We start from the raw sequence: 16727 nt of genomic DNA on the forward strand, positions 1-16727 counted from the left end.
AATTTTTTTTAGTATTTGTAATCTTGATAAAAAAAACTTCAACTTTTGTAGGAAATTGTTTTTGCACAATTGCCCAAGTAAAGATTTGAAATTTTATTTCAACCAAAATACCCCCTTCTTCAAATTTTTAACAAAAATTAATACATTTCTTTCCCTTCCCTGAGGGTAGTATTTGTCTACAAAGTTTGAAGAAAATCAGTCAATAGGGTCCAGTTTATAAGACCAATATACATATACACAAATGTCCATCTAACAAATATAAATTTTTTGGACTTGGAAGCACTAGAATAAAATTTTTTTGCAGATTATCTACAATTTATTTACATTTTTTTAATATCTCCTTAAGGCACAAAACTTAAGAGACCAATTTTTTTACAACTCTGAACTTATAACTTAGCCGTTAACCATTATACCCTATCATACTCTTATACTTAACCATTGTGCTCTATAACTTTCCTGTTATAATAGCAACATATATTGCTATAGCTGGGAAAGTAATAAAGCAAGACAAAGTTTAACGTATATAAAATAGAGAAGTAAGGATGCAAGATGTATCCTGAAGCATACGGACAACAAATGGATTAGAGTAAGAGAGAAAAGTTATATTAAACCAATCAGATTGCTAATGTCATAAAGTATGTGAGACAACAATAAATCATTTTTATAATATTTAGTATAATATTACCTACTATTACCATTTTTCTGAATATAAAACATACATTCATACCCAGACACTTGATCATACTCAGTTATTCTTTTGTAGTTTTTACTGTTTTCTGTTAGGAGTGAAATAGCACAGAGGATAGAAATCAAATATGGCATCTAGAGTTTGAATTTTGTTTGCAATAAATATTGTTAATTAAAAAAAATTGTATCAATTTTATGTTTATAAGACACTAAACATTTGAGTATAAAAATTATTAAATTAAAGGAAATATCAGTAGCATTAAATCAAATATTATAATAAGATATTACTCGTATATAAACTAATTTTGATTACCAGGAATTAACATTTTTTCTGTATAAATTTTTTTTAAGGCATGCAGGATTTTAACTACTTATCTTCCAATGATTTTGAAATCACTTTAGAACTTGGATGTAAAAAATATCCACCAGCAGAATCATTAGAAGAAGAATGGAATCGAAACAAAGAAGCCCTAATCACTTTCATATGGCTGGTAAATATCAAATTATTTTTAATATTAAATTTGTTAAATTTTTATTGAAACATACTTAAGAATGTATAGAAGATAACAAAGTAGCTTTTAAACTATCAAGAAATAAAATGCATCAAGAATAAAGATTTTTGTTTGTCTTGTGACCTCTAATCTTTCTTTAATGCAAAATTGCTTTATTGTCTATTGAAAACCCTATACAACAAATTTAAAAAATTAAATTTTCTACAAAAATTTGTAAAAAATATCAGCAAAATTAAATAACTTCCTTGCTTTGCCCTTGAAAGATTTTTATTTCAAATATGCCTCATGAATTTAAATATTAATGTATTACTTAAGAAATATGTACAATTCCAAAATAGCTAAAAGTTTTCTGGAAAAAATTGGGTTCCATTAGATGATCGCCTTGCACGACAGCTACTTCATGTAACATTTTTTTATGTCACAATTTGAAAAACGAATAAAGTATGATATAAAAAATTCCCATGGAAGCCTCTTTTTTAAAGAATCTCAAATGTCATCTGAATAAATACTAGTTAGATTTTCAATCCTGAAAATTAAAGCTAAAAAACTTTCTTTTTTTTAAGTACAAGTCCCATTTAGCCCCTTGTTCTTTGGGGCTTAAAAGTTTATTTATTGGAGTGATTATATACAGCAAGTATCATTTATAGTGACGTCGGATAAAATGACCACAAACTTGTCTCTTGATTGGTTTGGTATGCTGTTAATACATAAATACAGTATGTACATTTTATAAAATTTTGTTAAGCATGGCCCGTTGGTATAAGTATATAATTGAAGTTAATATACTACAAACCCCTTACCAACAAATGAATTTGAAGCGTTCAAGCGCTTTCGGAATTAAATTACATTCTTAGGATGGGAGCTTTTAGTCCTCGGATGTAAATTATAAAAAAAAATCGTGTTATTTGTTTAAAACGTAACAGTTGGTCGTCGTCATATAGTATAAAATTATGTCAACGTAAACGTCCTGTCAATTTGGTGGCCTCAACTGTTGTGTTTGTTCCAGAAACAAATTAAGTTTTTTGTATATTTGTTGTTTTTTTGTATATTAACTTAAGGTATGTATATTGTTTGTAATTACATCGGTTGTAGTGACATATCGGTTACATTTTTTCGCCATAAAATGTTGCAATGCAACATTTTATCGCGTGTAATGACGGACGGAAGTGACTCGTCAGTAACGTAGTAGTATATCTACATTGTAACTACAAAAATATTTTGACGGTTAAAATGAGTTATCTTTTCCTTTTTACCTGCATGAGTACCAAAATTCTTATTTTTCTTATCATCTTCCTGTACCAGATTATTGTAAACTGAAGAAACCGCATTCAGCTGTTATTAATTTTTTGGTGTGAGCGTATAATATCGTGCGGCTACAGTATTTCATTTTACGTATCCTCTGTAATTCATTTAATAGTGATTTAATTATGATTTCACCATAAACATTAGGTAATTCAACAATATCGGTGACATGGAAAAACCTTGAAAAAATTATGAAAAATTTTGAAACACTTCTATGAAATTACGGCCTAGTCATCATAATGATGTAGATCAGGTGCTGTTATAATTGTTTAAATTCCAGAGGGCTAGTGATATCCCTATTAGCGGCCCTATATTGCAAACTAAGGCGAACGATTTTTTTCTGAAAAATTCGGTAAACCACGTGAAATAACCTCAGCTTGGATACAACGGTTCCGTCAGCATCAGCGGTATTATGTCGGCGAGAATAAGCAGCAAACCGCAGCAGTTTCAACCGGTGTGTCAGAAAAATGACTACAAACCATTTGGCCAAAATGAAAAAAGGGCAATTATGACGAAAAAATCTATAGTGCTCATGAATCTGATTTTTTTTTTTAACTGACGCCAGAAAGAACCCCTCGGTTTAAAGGTGAAAGGTGTTCGAGGGTAAAATTATCAAAAAAAAAAAACTAACAGTACTAATTGCTACAAATATGATTGGAACTGACAAAAAACTCCTGGTTATAGGGAAAAGTTCTAAACCCAGATGCTTTAAAAATTTGAAATCGCTTCCTGTTATCCACGAAAGTAACAAGAAAACTTGGATAAGAATGATATTTTTACGTCTTGGATACGAAAATGAGACCGTGAATGAAAGATTGAAAATTACAAAATACTGCTGCTAATTGACAACTGTCCGGCTCATCCACACGTTGAAAATCTTTCTTATATAAAGTTAGCATTCTTACCATAAAAACAGCAGTCTTACAGCCCTTAGATCAAGTCGATAAAATTCCACTACAAAAAAAAACCTGATTTTACAAATGTTACAAGATTTAGAGCAAAAAAACGAAACACAAATAACTATTTTGTGCTATAATTGTGTTGGAAAAATCATGGAATGAGGTTTCTCCGCTGACTGTAACTATTGCTTTCGACTCCCAGGATTTTTACCACAAGCTGGCGAAGTCACTGATGTTGCATGCAAAAAAGAATCTTTGGCGGAATGGGGCAATAGTCTGCAAAACCAATCGTTATTAAATGCATTTTTGAAGATTATCAGGATATTGACAAAGATTTAGAAATGCATAAAACTGTAACAGATAATGTAGTGGCTTCAGTATTAGTAGAAATTGACGGGGACGTAGTGATGACAAAAAAGGTAACGATAGTGACAACGATGAAGAAATCAACCAGCCAAATCTTCCAGAAATTTTAGCGGCAATGAAAACCGTTTGCCGATATTTCAGTTTTACAGAAACTGCTAATGAACAAACAAAGAGTGTTTGTTTTGATTAAGAAAAGAACCTTCAAAGATTCTACTACAACACGAAATGTTCGAAACCAAGCAAAATAACAGACTTTTTGCAAAAAAAGTAATTTTTTCAATTTTTCTCTATCTCTTACTCTACCGTATTTGTATTTATTGCATATTTTTGTTTTTTATATTATTTTATTATGGAAAGAAATTATTTTGCTGTATTACAATAGCCGTGTAAATGGCATATTAAAGTAGTACCACTAAGCTACCTAAACATCGGTTACTGTGACTATCGGTTATAATGACCTAAAATCGTCGGTACCTTGGAGGTCACTATAAATTATATTTACGTATTTCAGTAAGTTGGACCAATTTGGTGCTGTTATTCAACAAGGCTAAAATTACTTTTTGACCAACAAGTTTTTGAGGTATGAGGCAAAAACTGTTTAGAAATAATGCTGAATATCCCTTCCCCTAAATTTAATTTAAAATTTTGGCATTTTTAATAACTTATAGTATTTACCTCATTTTTCTGCGACCAGTATAAAAAATAAAAAATGGTGAAAATTACCCTTACCTGCTTTTTTATTTTTTCCAAAATTTAATGCTATCACTGCCCCATAAAAGAGATTCTTTCAGTTATTTTCAAAGAATTTATTTTGAATTAGTACATATATATATATATGTGTGTGTGTTTGGAAGATAACTTGTGATTCGTTATTAAAAAACACCAATTGATAAATAAACAATTTATTATACACATCTTAACACTACTTTTCTATATAATTGCCATCCAAATTAAGGCACTTGTCATATCCATAAACAAGTTTTTGAATATCCTCATCATAAAACTCAGCTGCCTGTGAATCAAGCCAGGTAGTACCATTGTTTTTCAACTCCTCATAATTTTCAAAATGCTGTGTAGCTAACAATTTTTTCAGTTTTGGGAAAAGCTGATTATCACTGGTAGCCAAACCAAATTAAGAAGGGTGATACAAAACACTCATTCACATACTCCAGAACACACTCAATGCCAAATTGACAGTTTCAAAGTGGAGCTGTTTAACCATCTTACAGTCCTGATTTGGTTAACAATGATTATCATCTTTTCCCAAAAATGAAGAAATGGTTTGCGATGCAGCATTTTGAAAATTGCGAGGAGTTGAAAAACAGTGTTACTACTAGCTTAATTCACAGGTGGCCAAGTTTTATGATGAGGATATTAAAAAATTTGTTTATAAATATGACATTTAGCTAAAAGTAAAAATAGTAATATTAAGAAATTTTTTTTACCCGTAATAATTTTACAATCCTTAAAAATTGAAGATTGAGTTGAGGAAGTGAAAGAGCAGGTAAGGGTCATCATATGATGTAAACAAATGTTTCTTTGAAACCATAGAAAAAAAATCAAAATAAAATTAAATTGAAGGTAGAGCAACAACAAATTTTTATAAGTTTACTTTGAAGTTTTCCTTTTTCCCTTTCTTCTTTTTCGCCATTTTTAAGTGCAATTTCTGCTTTCCCAAAATTGTTTATCCCATATATTCCTGGGTGACCTTTATCTGCCTGTAGATTTATAGTTTAAAAACTAATTAGAATTCACACATTCAATGTAACTGAACACTGTCACTGATATTTCTTTATTTTGATACTCAAACACATATGTTAAACTCTTTACAGATATTAACATTACATTTTAGAAAATTATAAGTTATAACAACTGCGGCCTACTACAGCCTCAGGAACCAAGTTTTTTACTGCACTTTGAAATTAATGCTAGTGAACATTTATTAAAAACCACATTTCACTTCCAAACGAGCAGGACCAAGATGATTTTAGAAAACTTTTATTTCTCTGAACATTATTCTTCAGATTTCACTAATCCCTTTACTCCTCTTGTTTTGTTAAACCTGTCAATCTAAATATGCAGATCTATCTTTTCACAGTATGAAAAATTGCAACCTAGAAGCTGAAATACCTGGTGGTGCTTAATATGTTGGTTCTCTAAAATAATCTTGAACTTTGTAGGCTTCATTCCTTTAAATGCCGTAACATTAGTTTTTTCTATAGAAATCATCAAATTATATTAAAAATTGTTTGCAATTACATTTAAAGATATTGACCAACATGGTGAACATTAAATATGCAAAAAGGTATTTAAACTGACATTCTAAATACATATTATAATTTCAAAAGATTGTTTTGGAGTTATTATGCAATTTCTACAACATAAGTATTCCAGTTCCAGGCAGTGTTATCATGGGTCCATCTTGAAGTAGTTAGAAAATTTCTGTTGTTTGTAGTTGAATGTTACGTTTGATCATAAGAATATATTGTTTGGATTATTTGGTTATCAGATTTAATAAATTTCATACTGTGTTTAAATATGGTATTTTTTAAATATAAATTTTTTTAAGTATGGTTTTTTATATATGTAAAAATAAATGTTGTTAATATCAAGATATTTTTGGAGTTACCTTGCAAAATTAATTTTCTATGTAAAAATAACTCTTTAGCTTTCAAAAGTTTCAACAGATTTAGTTAAGTAAAAAATATTAATTTAAGAAAAACATTTCAGTCTCATATTGGAATAAAGGGAGTTGTACGTGATGCGATCAGTGGACATCCAATATCAAATGCTGTCATACATGTCACAAATATAACAAATGGGATAAAGAATGAAATCCATCATGATATTACATCAGGTAAGAAGAAAGTATTATATGAATTATATAAATTTTGTACGAAGAAATATATAAGTGAATAGAATATTGTAGAGGTGAAAAATCTGATTTCTCATCATTACAAAGTTTAATCAAAATTAAATAGATGCATAATTTTTTTTACTTTAGAGTATAATATTTTTGATTAGTTATTTTCTTAAACAACATAAATATAACTTTATTATTCTATGTAATTTGAGAAGATATTGTAATAAATAAAAACATAAGAATTCTAAACAAAAAAGAATTGCAATAAATTTTTAATAACAATAAAGCAAATTAGAAAGAGCTGTCTCTCTCTCTTCCTAGGGATACACATATAATAGAACTTCAGTAAAGAAAGATAATAAGGCAGTATTTTCATAAAAATGGATAATGTCAAAATGGATGATAGCTTTCTCTTTGCAATGTAAAAAAAGGCATGAAAATTTTAATACACTGTAATTTATTTAACTTCTTACTTCTAACAAAATCATTGCCTAAATTTATAATGTAAGCATGAGCTTATAATATCAAAAATTCTTTCTTTACGTAAATAAGGCATTAGATTTGGAATAGAGAGGATTATTCTTTGCCTAATCAAAAGTCAAAATTATTTAAAAAAAAAGAAAATATCAAAAAAGTTATAACAAAATATTTAGTAAATTCATACAAAAATGATATGCAATTGACAATAGGAAAAAGTTATCACTCTCTGTAGAGAGAAGACTTTTATTTTGACACTGAACAAATTTTTTTTTCTATTTAAACAAAAGTATTTAGAATATATCTTTAGTAATGAAAACTATCTTCTAAAAGAGAATCTCCACAGCTCACTTAAATATGCAACAAAAAAAAAAGCATAAAATAAAATAATGACTGAAACACATTAAGATAGAAATCTTTTTAGACCTTAAAACACCAAAATCATATCAAGATCACAGAGTATGTGAGATGACTTGGAATGTCTTTCTTCTCTGTTCTTATATTATGATGAATGTTGGGCATAGTTGTTAATAGTAAATTAAGTCAATTTCATAATTCATCATAGTGTAGTTATTATTTAGGGAGTAAAGCTTCATTTATATTTTTAGCTATGACAAAAGAAACCGAAGCGTTGTATTTAAATAAAAGTCAATTTTTTAATTCTATTGTCAAACAGTGATGTGAGACCTTGGTATATACACATCTTGAACGTAAAAGAATTGATCCCAGACTGTCATGATGCCACTCATCAAATAAGGAACTAAAAAATAACCTTCAGAAACATTTGGCTTCCAGCCAATCAGTAAGTTACTAAGTATGGCAAGTTAATGATTAGAGGAAATGAGGCTAAACAAACAGTAAAATCAAGTCTTTGAATATTCAAAGACTACTTCCATAAATAAAGGCTAAATATATGCTACTTCCATTATGCTTTAGAAATGGTTGTAAATTCATTTTTTTATAAATATAAAAACTTGAAAGATTAAAATATGTAAAGTTTGATATTAAAAAATGGTTGATTGAAAGAGAAAAAAGAAAATAGATCTGGAAGATATAAAATATGCACACTTCAATAAACTAAAAGTATTAACATCAGAAGTATAAGTACTCTGTTAGAAAACAAAGGAGTTGTTAAGTAGCAAGAATACATACATATGATGGTTGTACAGAAGGAAAAACTACCTGAAAATGTAATAGAGAAAGAGAAATGTGTTAAAAGAAGCTTCCTTTTTTATAAGATCAGAATTTACTCAACCTCTGAAATATTCAAAGAAGAAGACAATAAACATAGATTATACTCTGAGAGAGTAAAAATTTTAGCTGTAGTAAGGCTTTTGGTGGTAAAATTTATTATGAGAACATAGGAAAATTGATTACTTCCTTTGTACTTAGAGAATAATAATTGAAATCCCAAATGTAGAAGTGAATGTATGTGAAAACAGTCATGCAAGAGTTCTTGTTAAATAATTTACACCTAATTAATTTATACATGACTGCAGCCAATGTGGAAGTCTTAATAGACAGTTCAGATGTAGAAAAAAAAACTTGAATTAACTATGAAAGAAGACTTCAGAAAAACAAAGCAGCCTATATTATATTAATTAATCTTAAAAAGGCAATCTGTTAATGTGGAGTAAAATAAATTGTTAAAATAAAAAAAGAAAACAAGACTGAATTATACAAAATGAAGAATTATTCATAACCTACATTAGAATCAACTAACATTATACATGAAAGGGTTTGTTGAGTGACATATTTGAAGGAAAATATTGAAATTTATGGATAATATTGTCCATTTTATTGAAACTAAAAATGAGTCAGAAATATATTGAATAGTGTGGTATAAATATAGGATACATAATAAATCAGAAGTCAAAAAAGTTATTATTTAGCCAGTAAAATTATAATATAAGGGTTAAAAATGGTGAGATTTTATGTGGAAAAGAAACTTATGGTATCAAATGCAAATAATTAGGAATTACAAATTTTAAAAATATCTTTTTATTGATTTTTGCACTAAATGGAATCTTTACAGTGTAAAGATAAATAAGCACAGAATAGAGGCTTTTGAAGTAGACAAATTTGGAAAATAAGCTTGGCCAATATCTTTTAAATGATTATAGTTTAGATAAATTTGAAAACAAAGACTGTAGCAGATTTTTCTCTAGAAGAACAAAGTTGAAATGTACATGTTGAGATACTCAGGTTTAATCAATTTAGGTAACAGAAAGGTAGTATAACTGTAAGTGGAGTCAAGGTATTGTTAGAACAAGTAAAGTGAATAATTAATTGAAGGTGCATCAAAATATTTTGAGATAGTAAAGATTCATGCTGTTATTACAAAGGATATGGTAAACATTACTAAGTAGGCATGGCAGGAGACTGAGTAATGTTTTGGTATCTGCAAAGCTTTAACTTTAATAATCATATTTATTTCTGTATTTATTAGCTACCACAGATAAAAATCTAATTTCAATCACATATGAAAGATGACGACTACACATGTTTATTAATTATTTTTTTAACATCAGTAAAGTTAGTTTTAAGTTAAGAGTAATTAAATGTAGTTAAACAGCATTAGTTAATTAGTTTTCCTAGCATTCATGGCTTTGTAAAAATTATAAATTGAAACAATATTTATAGTTTTACTTGTAGATAGGAACCACCAAGTTGTATAGTATTTCAAATGTATTATGTCTTTATACTTGTCAGTTTACTGTATTCCTTATTTGTTTGTGTTTGCCTTATTTAAAGAAATCCTAATTTTTAATCTCTGCATGCCCTTCTTGCTAAACACAAATGCCATCATATTTTTTATTTTACTTTTTATTTTACCCATCCTTGACTCCTTTTCCATGCCATTTCTACTTTTTAATTCTTTATTCAAAAACCAAAGTACTAGAATAAATTGGATTACCAGTTGAATAACTGTATCTTATATAAGACAGTAAATGAGTTTAAATTTTTACTTGTTTACATACATTACGTGGGCTGAAGGAAGAACAGAATTACCCAAAATAAGGTTGATATAGAGCATTAGTGATTTAATATTTAAGAATCTTATTTATTAAATTTATTATCAGTAAAAAAATAATATTTCAGTTCACGATGGTGATTACTACCGCCTGGTAACTCCAGGAGTGTATAGAATTACTGCTTATCATGAGGGCTACTATCCTGCTACACATACAGTGCATGTTACTTCAAAACCATATCATGAAGCACAAATACTTGACTTTAATCTTCATCCTTCATCATCAGTAAGTAATACAGTGATTTTTAATGTCATCAACTAATTCTTATTTTTTTAAATATTTTCAGCTTATTAGTAATGACATAAAAATATGGTTCAGCACATGAGTAAACTAGGAACAGTATTGCAAAATCCAGCTCAGCTGAAGTCCTATAGTGATTCAGCAAGGAACAGGATGTCTATTAAATAAATTACATGCGTCTGATGTAATTATCCAACACCAAAAACATACATATGATTAAATCACAAAGCAGCATTATTCTGTTGTTAAAAACTGTAATAAATTTCATATGCTTAAAGTAATACATAAGTAGTAGTACAACACAAAATAACCTTTTACAAGGAAAAAATATTTAATTTGAATACCATTAATTATGAACATGAAGGTAATTATTTTAGTTTTCATGATCTCTTAAAAGTATTCATTAAATATTAATTAACTTAGTTTTACATTATTACACATATGTAAAATTTCTACATGTTGTATATAATTAACTTCATAATAACTATTAGTATAAATAAACAAAATATGCCAAAAAATAAGCTTTAGAGTGAATGTAAATACAATGAACAAATTAATTTTCTGGACCTCACCATCAAGGAAAACAACCTATAATAAAGGATTTTCAAAATATAAACAGAAAATACAGATGAGAAAACATAATCAGAGTAACAACCTCACTCACATTGCCTCAAACCACCAACCTCATAGAAAATAAATGCTTTTATTAGTATGATCCACAGAGCACTCAATAAACCTGTGTTGCCTAAAGCCAACATAGTAAAATTCAATGTTGTAACATTGTAAAATGCCTACCACACACAAATTGATATAACAGCATACCCACTGACATACTCTTAGACAAAATAAATTAAAATAGAAACAAAGAATATATAACATTAAGACTCGGAGAAAATAGCTCACAAATTAAAAATAAAAAATTAAATGTAGCCTTCAAAACAATAAACAAAACAAAATAAATCGTACACACTTAATGTATCACCAAACAAACAAAATACATCCCTGATATATATATATATATATATATAAATAAACTATTCAGATTGCAAAATGTTTTAAATTGATCAAATGGAACACAATTTTAATCAAAGTATAACAAGCACTAAAAGCGCTCCTTAAAAAAAACATTAGCTGACCACCTCATAATTACACAACAACCTTGATATTTGTTGTTACAACTAAATTATATACTTACTAATTATTATTATTATTATTAAATTTAATTGATTTTCTTTCAGCAAATGGTATGATAAGCAAAACAAAGCAATCAATGGTATGATGGACATAAATTTTCAGACACAATAATAATATTTTTTATTAAAATGTGAAATCACCAGTCACAGTATAAAAACAGATAAGAACACTTACCAAAACATACTGCATTTAAGAAGAATGCTCATTTTAGTGTAAAATTATTATATAACACACATAAAGTATTAAGTTAATACTTTTAAAATATCAATCAGATGAACACTGTCACTGCCTGTAATTTCCTGTCTTATTGTAGTAGAAAATAGAATAGTTTTAACTTAATAGAAATTAAAGAATTTTCTAAAATGTCTGTTTCCATATTACTATTATTTATTTTCATGATTTCCAAATTGTTAGTTCGTTAATATTATTTAGCCTATAAAGTTACTAGTATATCAGCACTTTAAACTTTGTAGAACGGCTACTGTGTAAATTATCAAATTTATCTGAACACAAAAAAAATAAACCAATATAAAAAATAATTAAGGTGTAATTAGTGACAGTCCTGCACTTGTCGATTTTTAAAATTATCTAATATATTTTTGTTTTATGAATTTTATATTAATTTTTCACTGATGATGAGAGTAATTCTCTAGAGTGCTAATTTTTTGTAACTGTACTTTTACTTTACATTTTAGAGTCGGAGCATTTTCTTCCATTCACAACACATTTTAGAACACTTGATTGTTTTTTTTTTGGTTCTCTTTCAACACTGAGATCCTGGATTTAGAAAACTGTTAAAATTTACCTCAAAAATTATTTCACATCTTAATCACTCCTTGTACAGGATCTTGCCCAGCAGTTTTTTTACACTACTTAATTCCCAATTGATTAAATTGTAAGTTAATTGTAAATAGCATTTTAATAACAATTCACAACTGAAATATACATAAGATAAAAATCAAAATTTGTTTATTTATTTATTAAACTAAGTTTAAGTAGAATAATGTTGTTTTTTCTAGGAAGAACCAGTTATTGTCAATAATGGTGTGGAACCAAATTATGAAAACTACGATGACATGAACGTTGGTGATGGGAAATCATGGTTTTATGGGATTAATAATGTGCTAGTTAAACGATCAATAAGGAAATTTAATTCAAAAAAATAGGTAACCCTGATATAACTGTGATATATTTAAACTTTTCAACATAAGAAGGCAATTTTGGCCTTTATTTTCTGTACCTGTCATACATATGTATGTAAAGTTATCTTTAGCAGTAGTTTACCAAATAATACCAAATAGTTAAATCATTTAAAGAATGTACATTTTGTAAAATATATTCATGTAAATGATAATTACATTATACACCTTTCAACAATTAACAATGAAAAAATGATTTTAATATCTGGTATTGTAACAGTTGTAAAAAAGTATGTACAATAAGCCTGTGCAAGTCATATTGAATCACTTGTTCTGTAGAAACAAAAAATATACATCAACTTCTAAATAATAATGTGGTTTCTTTTTATTCAAATTACAATAGTCCCATGATTTATATTTTTAGAATTTTACATTAAGATTTTAGTTAATTAATGATTTGATGCTTCTTACGCATGATATTTATTGTTTCATAATATCTATAAGTTTAAGTACATTCTAAATTATAATCCTTGTTGAAACATTACTAATTTATCCCTCAATTTGAAAATAATGTACTGGTTATATTAAAAAAAGTATTATAGTATTATTACATAATAAAATAATTATTTAGAAAATAAGAAAATATTATATATTATAATTGTAATATATAATACTGGAAGTAAATAGAAGAAAGAACTCAAAAAACTAAATATTGCAGAAAATGTTAAAATGGGATATAAAAACAAATTTATAAACATAATATTATTAGCCTTTGCAGATGATATTTGCAAACAACATGGATGAGGCTCGAGTCTAGAAATTAAGCAAATGTTCTAATAAAATTTCTTTTGAAAAAAGGGTTCTCCAGTAATAAAAAAAATAAATTACAGATGTTAAAAATTCTCAAAAATCAAGAAATTAATGCACCCAACTACCAAGACAAAATTTATAAAATAAATAGAATCTGAGAAGAAGATTACAATTTTATGGGCATTTATAAAGAATGAGTGAAAAAAGATTAACAAAACAAATATTTAACTTTTATAACAGAACTATTAAAATTAGCTTAAAATTAAATTGGTTTAAAGAAGTAGAAAACTATCTTAAAACTTTAAAAATCTCCAAAGAAACCTGTTTAAATAGAGACCAATTTAGAAAATTAATCTAAGAATCCAAGTTTCCGGAGAAGAAGGATAACAGGAGTATGGGAAGAAAGTGAACCGAGGAAGAAAAACAAGAGTGAAAATATATTGGGAAAATAAAAGAAGTCCCAACTATTATGCAAATGTGAATGTTTTTTGGAAAATAGAAAAACTGGAATTCATGCAGCGATTAAATACTTTTTTCTGAAAGGCCTAAATGCAAAAGAAATTAAAGAGCTTGATATGACATCAGGAGACTCTTCTGTCAAATACAACAGTTAAACACTGGGTGCCAAAATTTAAAATGGGTCAAACACAAGCTAGCAATGAACAGTGCAGTGGATGCCCTTCTGAAGTAACTACCTCAGAAATGACAGAAAAAGTGCATAAAATTGTTTTGGCAACGAGTTAAAGTGAACAAGCTAGCATCAACAGAATGTGTGCACAATATTTTGCATGAACAGGCTGGGCACTAGTTGGGTACCGCATTTGCTCACGCCTGACCAAAAACAGTGCCGAAAAAACATTTTAAGCTATTGTCTCGAGCTCGTTCAGTGCAATCCAAAGTAATCTTTATATTGATTTGTGACAGTTAATGAGACTTGGTTTCATCACTAAGCTCCCAAGACAAAACAATGGGCTGAAAACGGTCAACGTACTCCAAAAAAAACTAAAAATTTTATGGCAATTGTTTTTTGGGATGCATGTGGAATAATTTTCACTGATTATCTTAAAATGGGTGAAACAATAAATTGTAAAAATTATGTGACCCTATTGCAGCATCTCAGCAATAAAAATTAAAAACAAACCCACATTTGGCAAAAAAAGTGCTTATCTATAAAGACAATGCTCCAGCTCACTTCAATATCAAAAATCAACGAATTACGGTTTAAATTGTTTCAACACCCTACATATTCACCTGATCTGGCTCCCAGAGACTATCACTTGTTCCTACCTAAAAAAATGATTTTGAGGAAAGAGATTATTGCTGCTATAAATGATTATTTTAAGATGTTAGATACATCGACACCCTGAACTGAGTGCTCTTGTGGAATGCTGGCCTAAGTGTTGACCTTAATGGTGATCACATTGAAAAATAAATCAAAAAGGACCCAGAAAAATGTTGTTTTCTTATCCAGGCTCAGAATTTTTCACCCTATCCGCATCTTTCCACAATTTGATTAAATCATATAGAATACCAATTTTATTTTCATGTAAATCTAAAATGTTATTACTGATTAATGGTTAAAAAGTATGGGACTACTATATTAATTCTTATATTTTAAGTCTAAATTCAATTAGTGCATTTACTAACTTCACCAAATTAAACAGGAAATATACTAAAGTAAAAATATTTTATTAGCTTTATAGTAAGTTTTAATGGTTAGTTTAATGTTTTTAATTAATTTTAACTACGTAGATATAAATCTACATATATTGAAAGTCTATTTGTCCTAATTAGTACTTAGGTAAATAAATACTTATTAAATAAAAATAAAAAACAACATAATATAAATAATTAAATTAAAGATAAACCAAATACTCTGAGAAAAAATATTTCAGTGAAAATTAAACAATCAAAAACTCAATTCATACAAAATTATGCTGCCCTTAACTTGGTTGGGTGATTTCTTGCAAAGAAGGAAGAATAAATTTACAAAAAAAGGAACAATTATTCTCTAGATCAAATTGGAAATGTGGACCAGACACTGGTAATTTTTGAAATGCTATCGATACAAATAATTGAAAACAGAGTATTCAGATAGAAACTGCCTGTTATGAAAAATAATGTTGCTCAGTGAAGCTGAAAATACTTTCAGAAAAAATTACCTCCCCCATATGTAATTTTTAGAAGAAACCATCTACTGATTTCCACCAGATATTGTTGTATGAACACAAGAAAAGGGTTGGATGAATAATCAATTAATATTGGACTGGATTAAATGCATCTGGGAATGTTGACCAGACATCTTATGAAAACCATCCACACTTGCAATGGACAGTTTTAAGAATCATATCACCAATGATGTAAACAAGATTGATTACTGGAAAGTGTGATCAGTTTATTATTATAGCTGAATGATATCTTTTTCAATTTTTGTATAGCTTTGTAAATTTGGTGTGTACCCAATATACCATGAACTATAATAGTTTTAAAAAATTATATAAAAATCTCCGACATAATTGCAGAAATAGATGAATCCAATGGTAAACCTTTTGTTTATGAATAATGTTTGTTCTCATATCTGAAATAATTTTGGAGAAAAATATTCCTTACAATGGTGATCAACACATTTGTACACACTGGGGTTTCCTTTAAATTGTTTTTTTATTATTTTTATTGTTAAATTAACTGTGTTGTACTGTTATATCACACAGTGCTATTATGGATAAGATATGTAGATGACATTTTGGTCGCATAGTAATCCGTAAATAGTGAACATTTGATCATTTTAAACAAACTTAATAATTATAATGATAATTTAAAATTTACATTAAAAGTGGAAAAGGACAAAAAAATACATTTTTTGGATATTGAAATTGAAATAAACATAAACAATGTTATAGGAACATCAGTTTATAGAAAACCCACAACGAACAGCATTTACAATATATGTAAATTCTAATCACCCATGGTGACAAAAAATTGGTACATATAAAAACCTGAATTTTAGAGCTTTACTTTATACAAGGAATAATGAAAACATACTCAAGAAGGAAACAGATGTAATAAAACAAATAGTAGTATTTAATGGTTTCAGTGCTGTAATTATACAATTTTACAAACAAGTTTTTATACTTCTTTTCACTTGTGTAAATACATTACCTATCTACTTATTACTATAAATGAAGTACTTTTATAACATATAC

General features: G+C 27.8%; 1 protein-coding gene across 2 annotated transcripts in view; it reads left to right on the forward strand.

The window, feature by feature from the left end:
- LOC142321745 (carboxypeptidase E-like) overlaps positions 1–13087 on the forward strand; it is a 103645-nt gene extending 90558 nt beyond the window's left edge. For both annotated transcript variants that reach the window (XM_075360086.1, XM_075360085.1), the window contains exons 7-10: positions 1039–1178; positions 6497–6623; positions 10209–10366; positions 12595–13087. In XM_075360086.1, the coding sequence (XP_075216201.1) occupies positions 1039–1178; positions 6497–6623; positions 10209–10366; positions 12595–12741 (572 nt within the window). In that variant the 3' untranslated portion in view covers positions 12742–13087. The remainder of the gene's footprint in view (positions 1–1038; positions 1179–6496; positions 6624–10208; positions 10367–12594) is intronic.
- Positions 13088–16727: the final 3640 nt, after the last annotated feature.

The sequence above is a fragment of the Lycorma delicatula genome, chromosome 3 (assembly GCF_047948215.1).
Source record: "Lycorma delicatula isolate Av1 chromosome 3, ASM4794821v1, whole genome shotgun sequence".
In the NCBI taxonomy this organism is placed as follows: domain Eukaryota; kingdom Metazoa; phylum Arthropoda; class Insecta; order Hemiptera; family Fulgoridae; genus Lycorma; species Lycorma delicatula.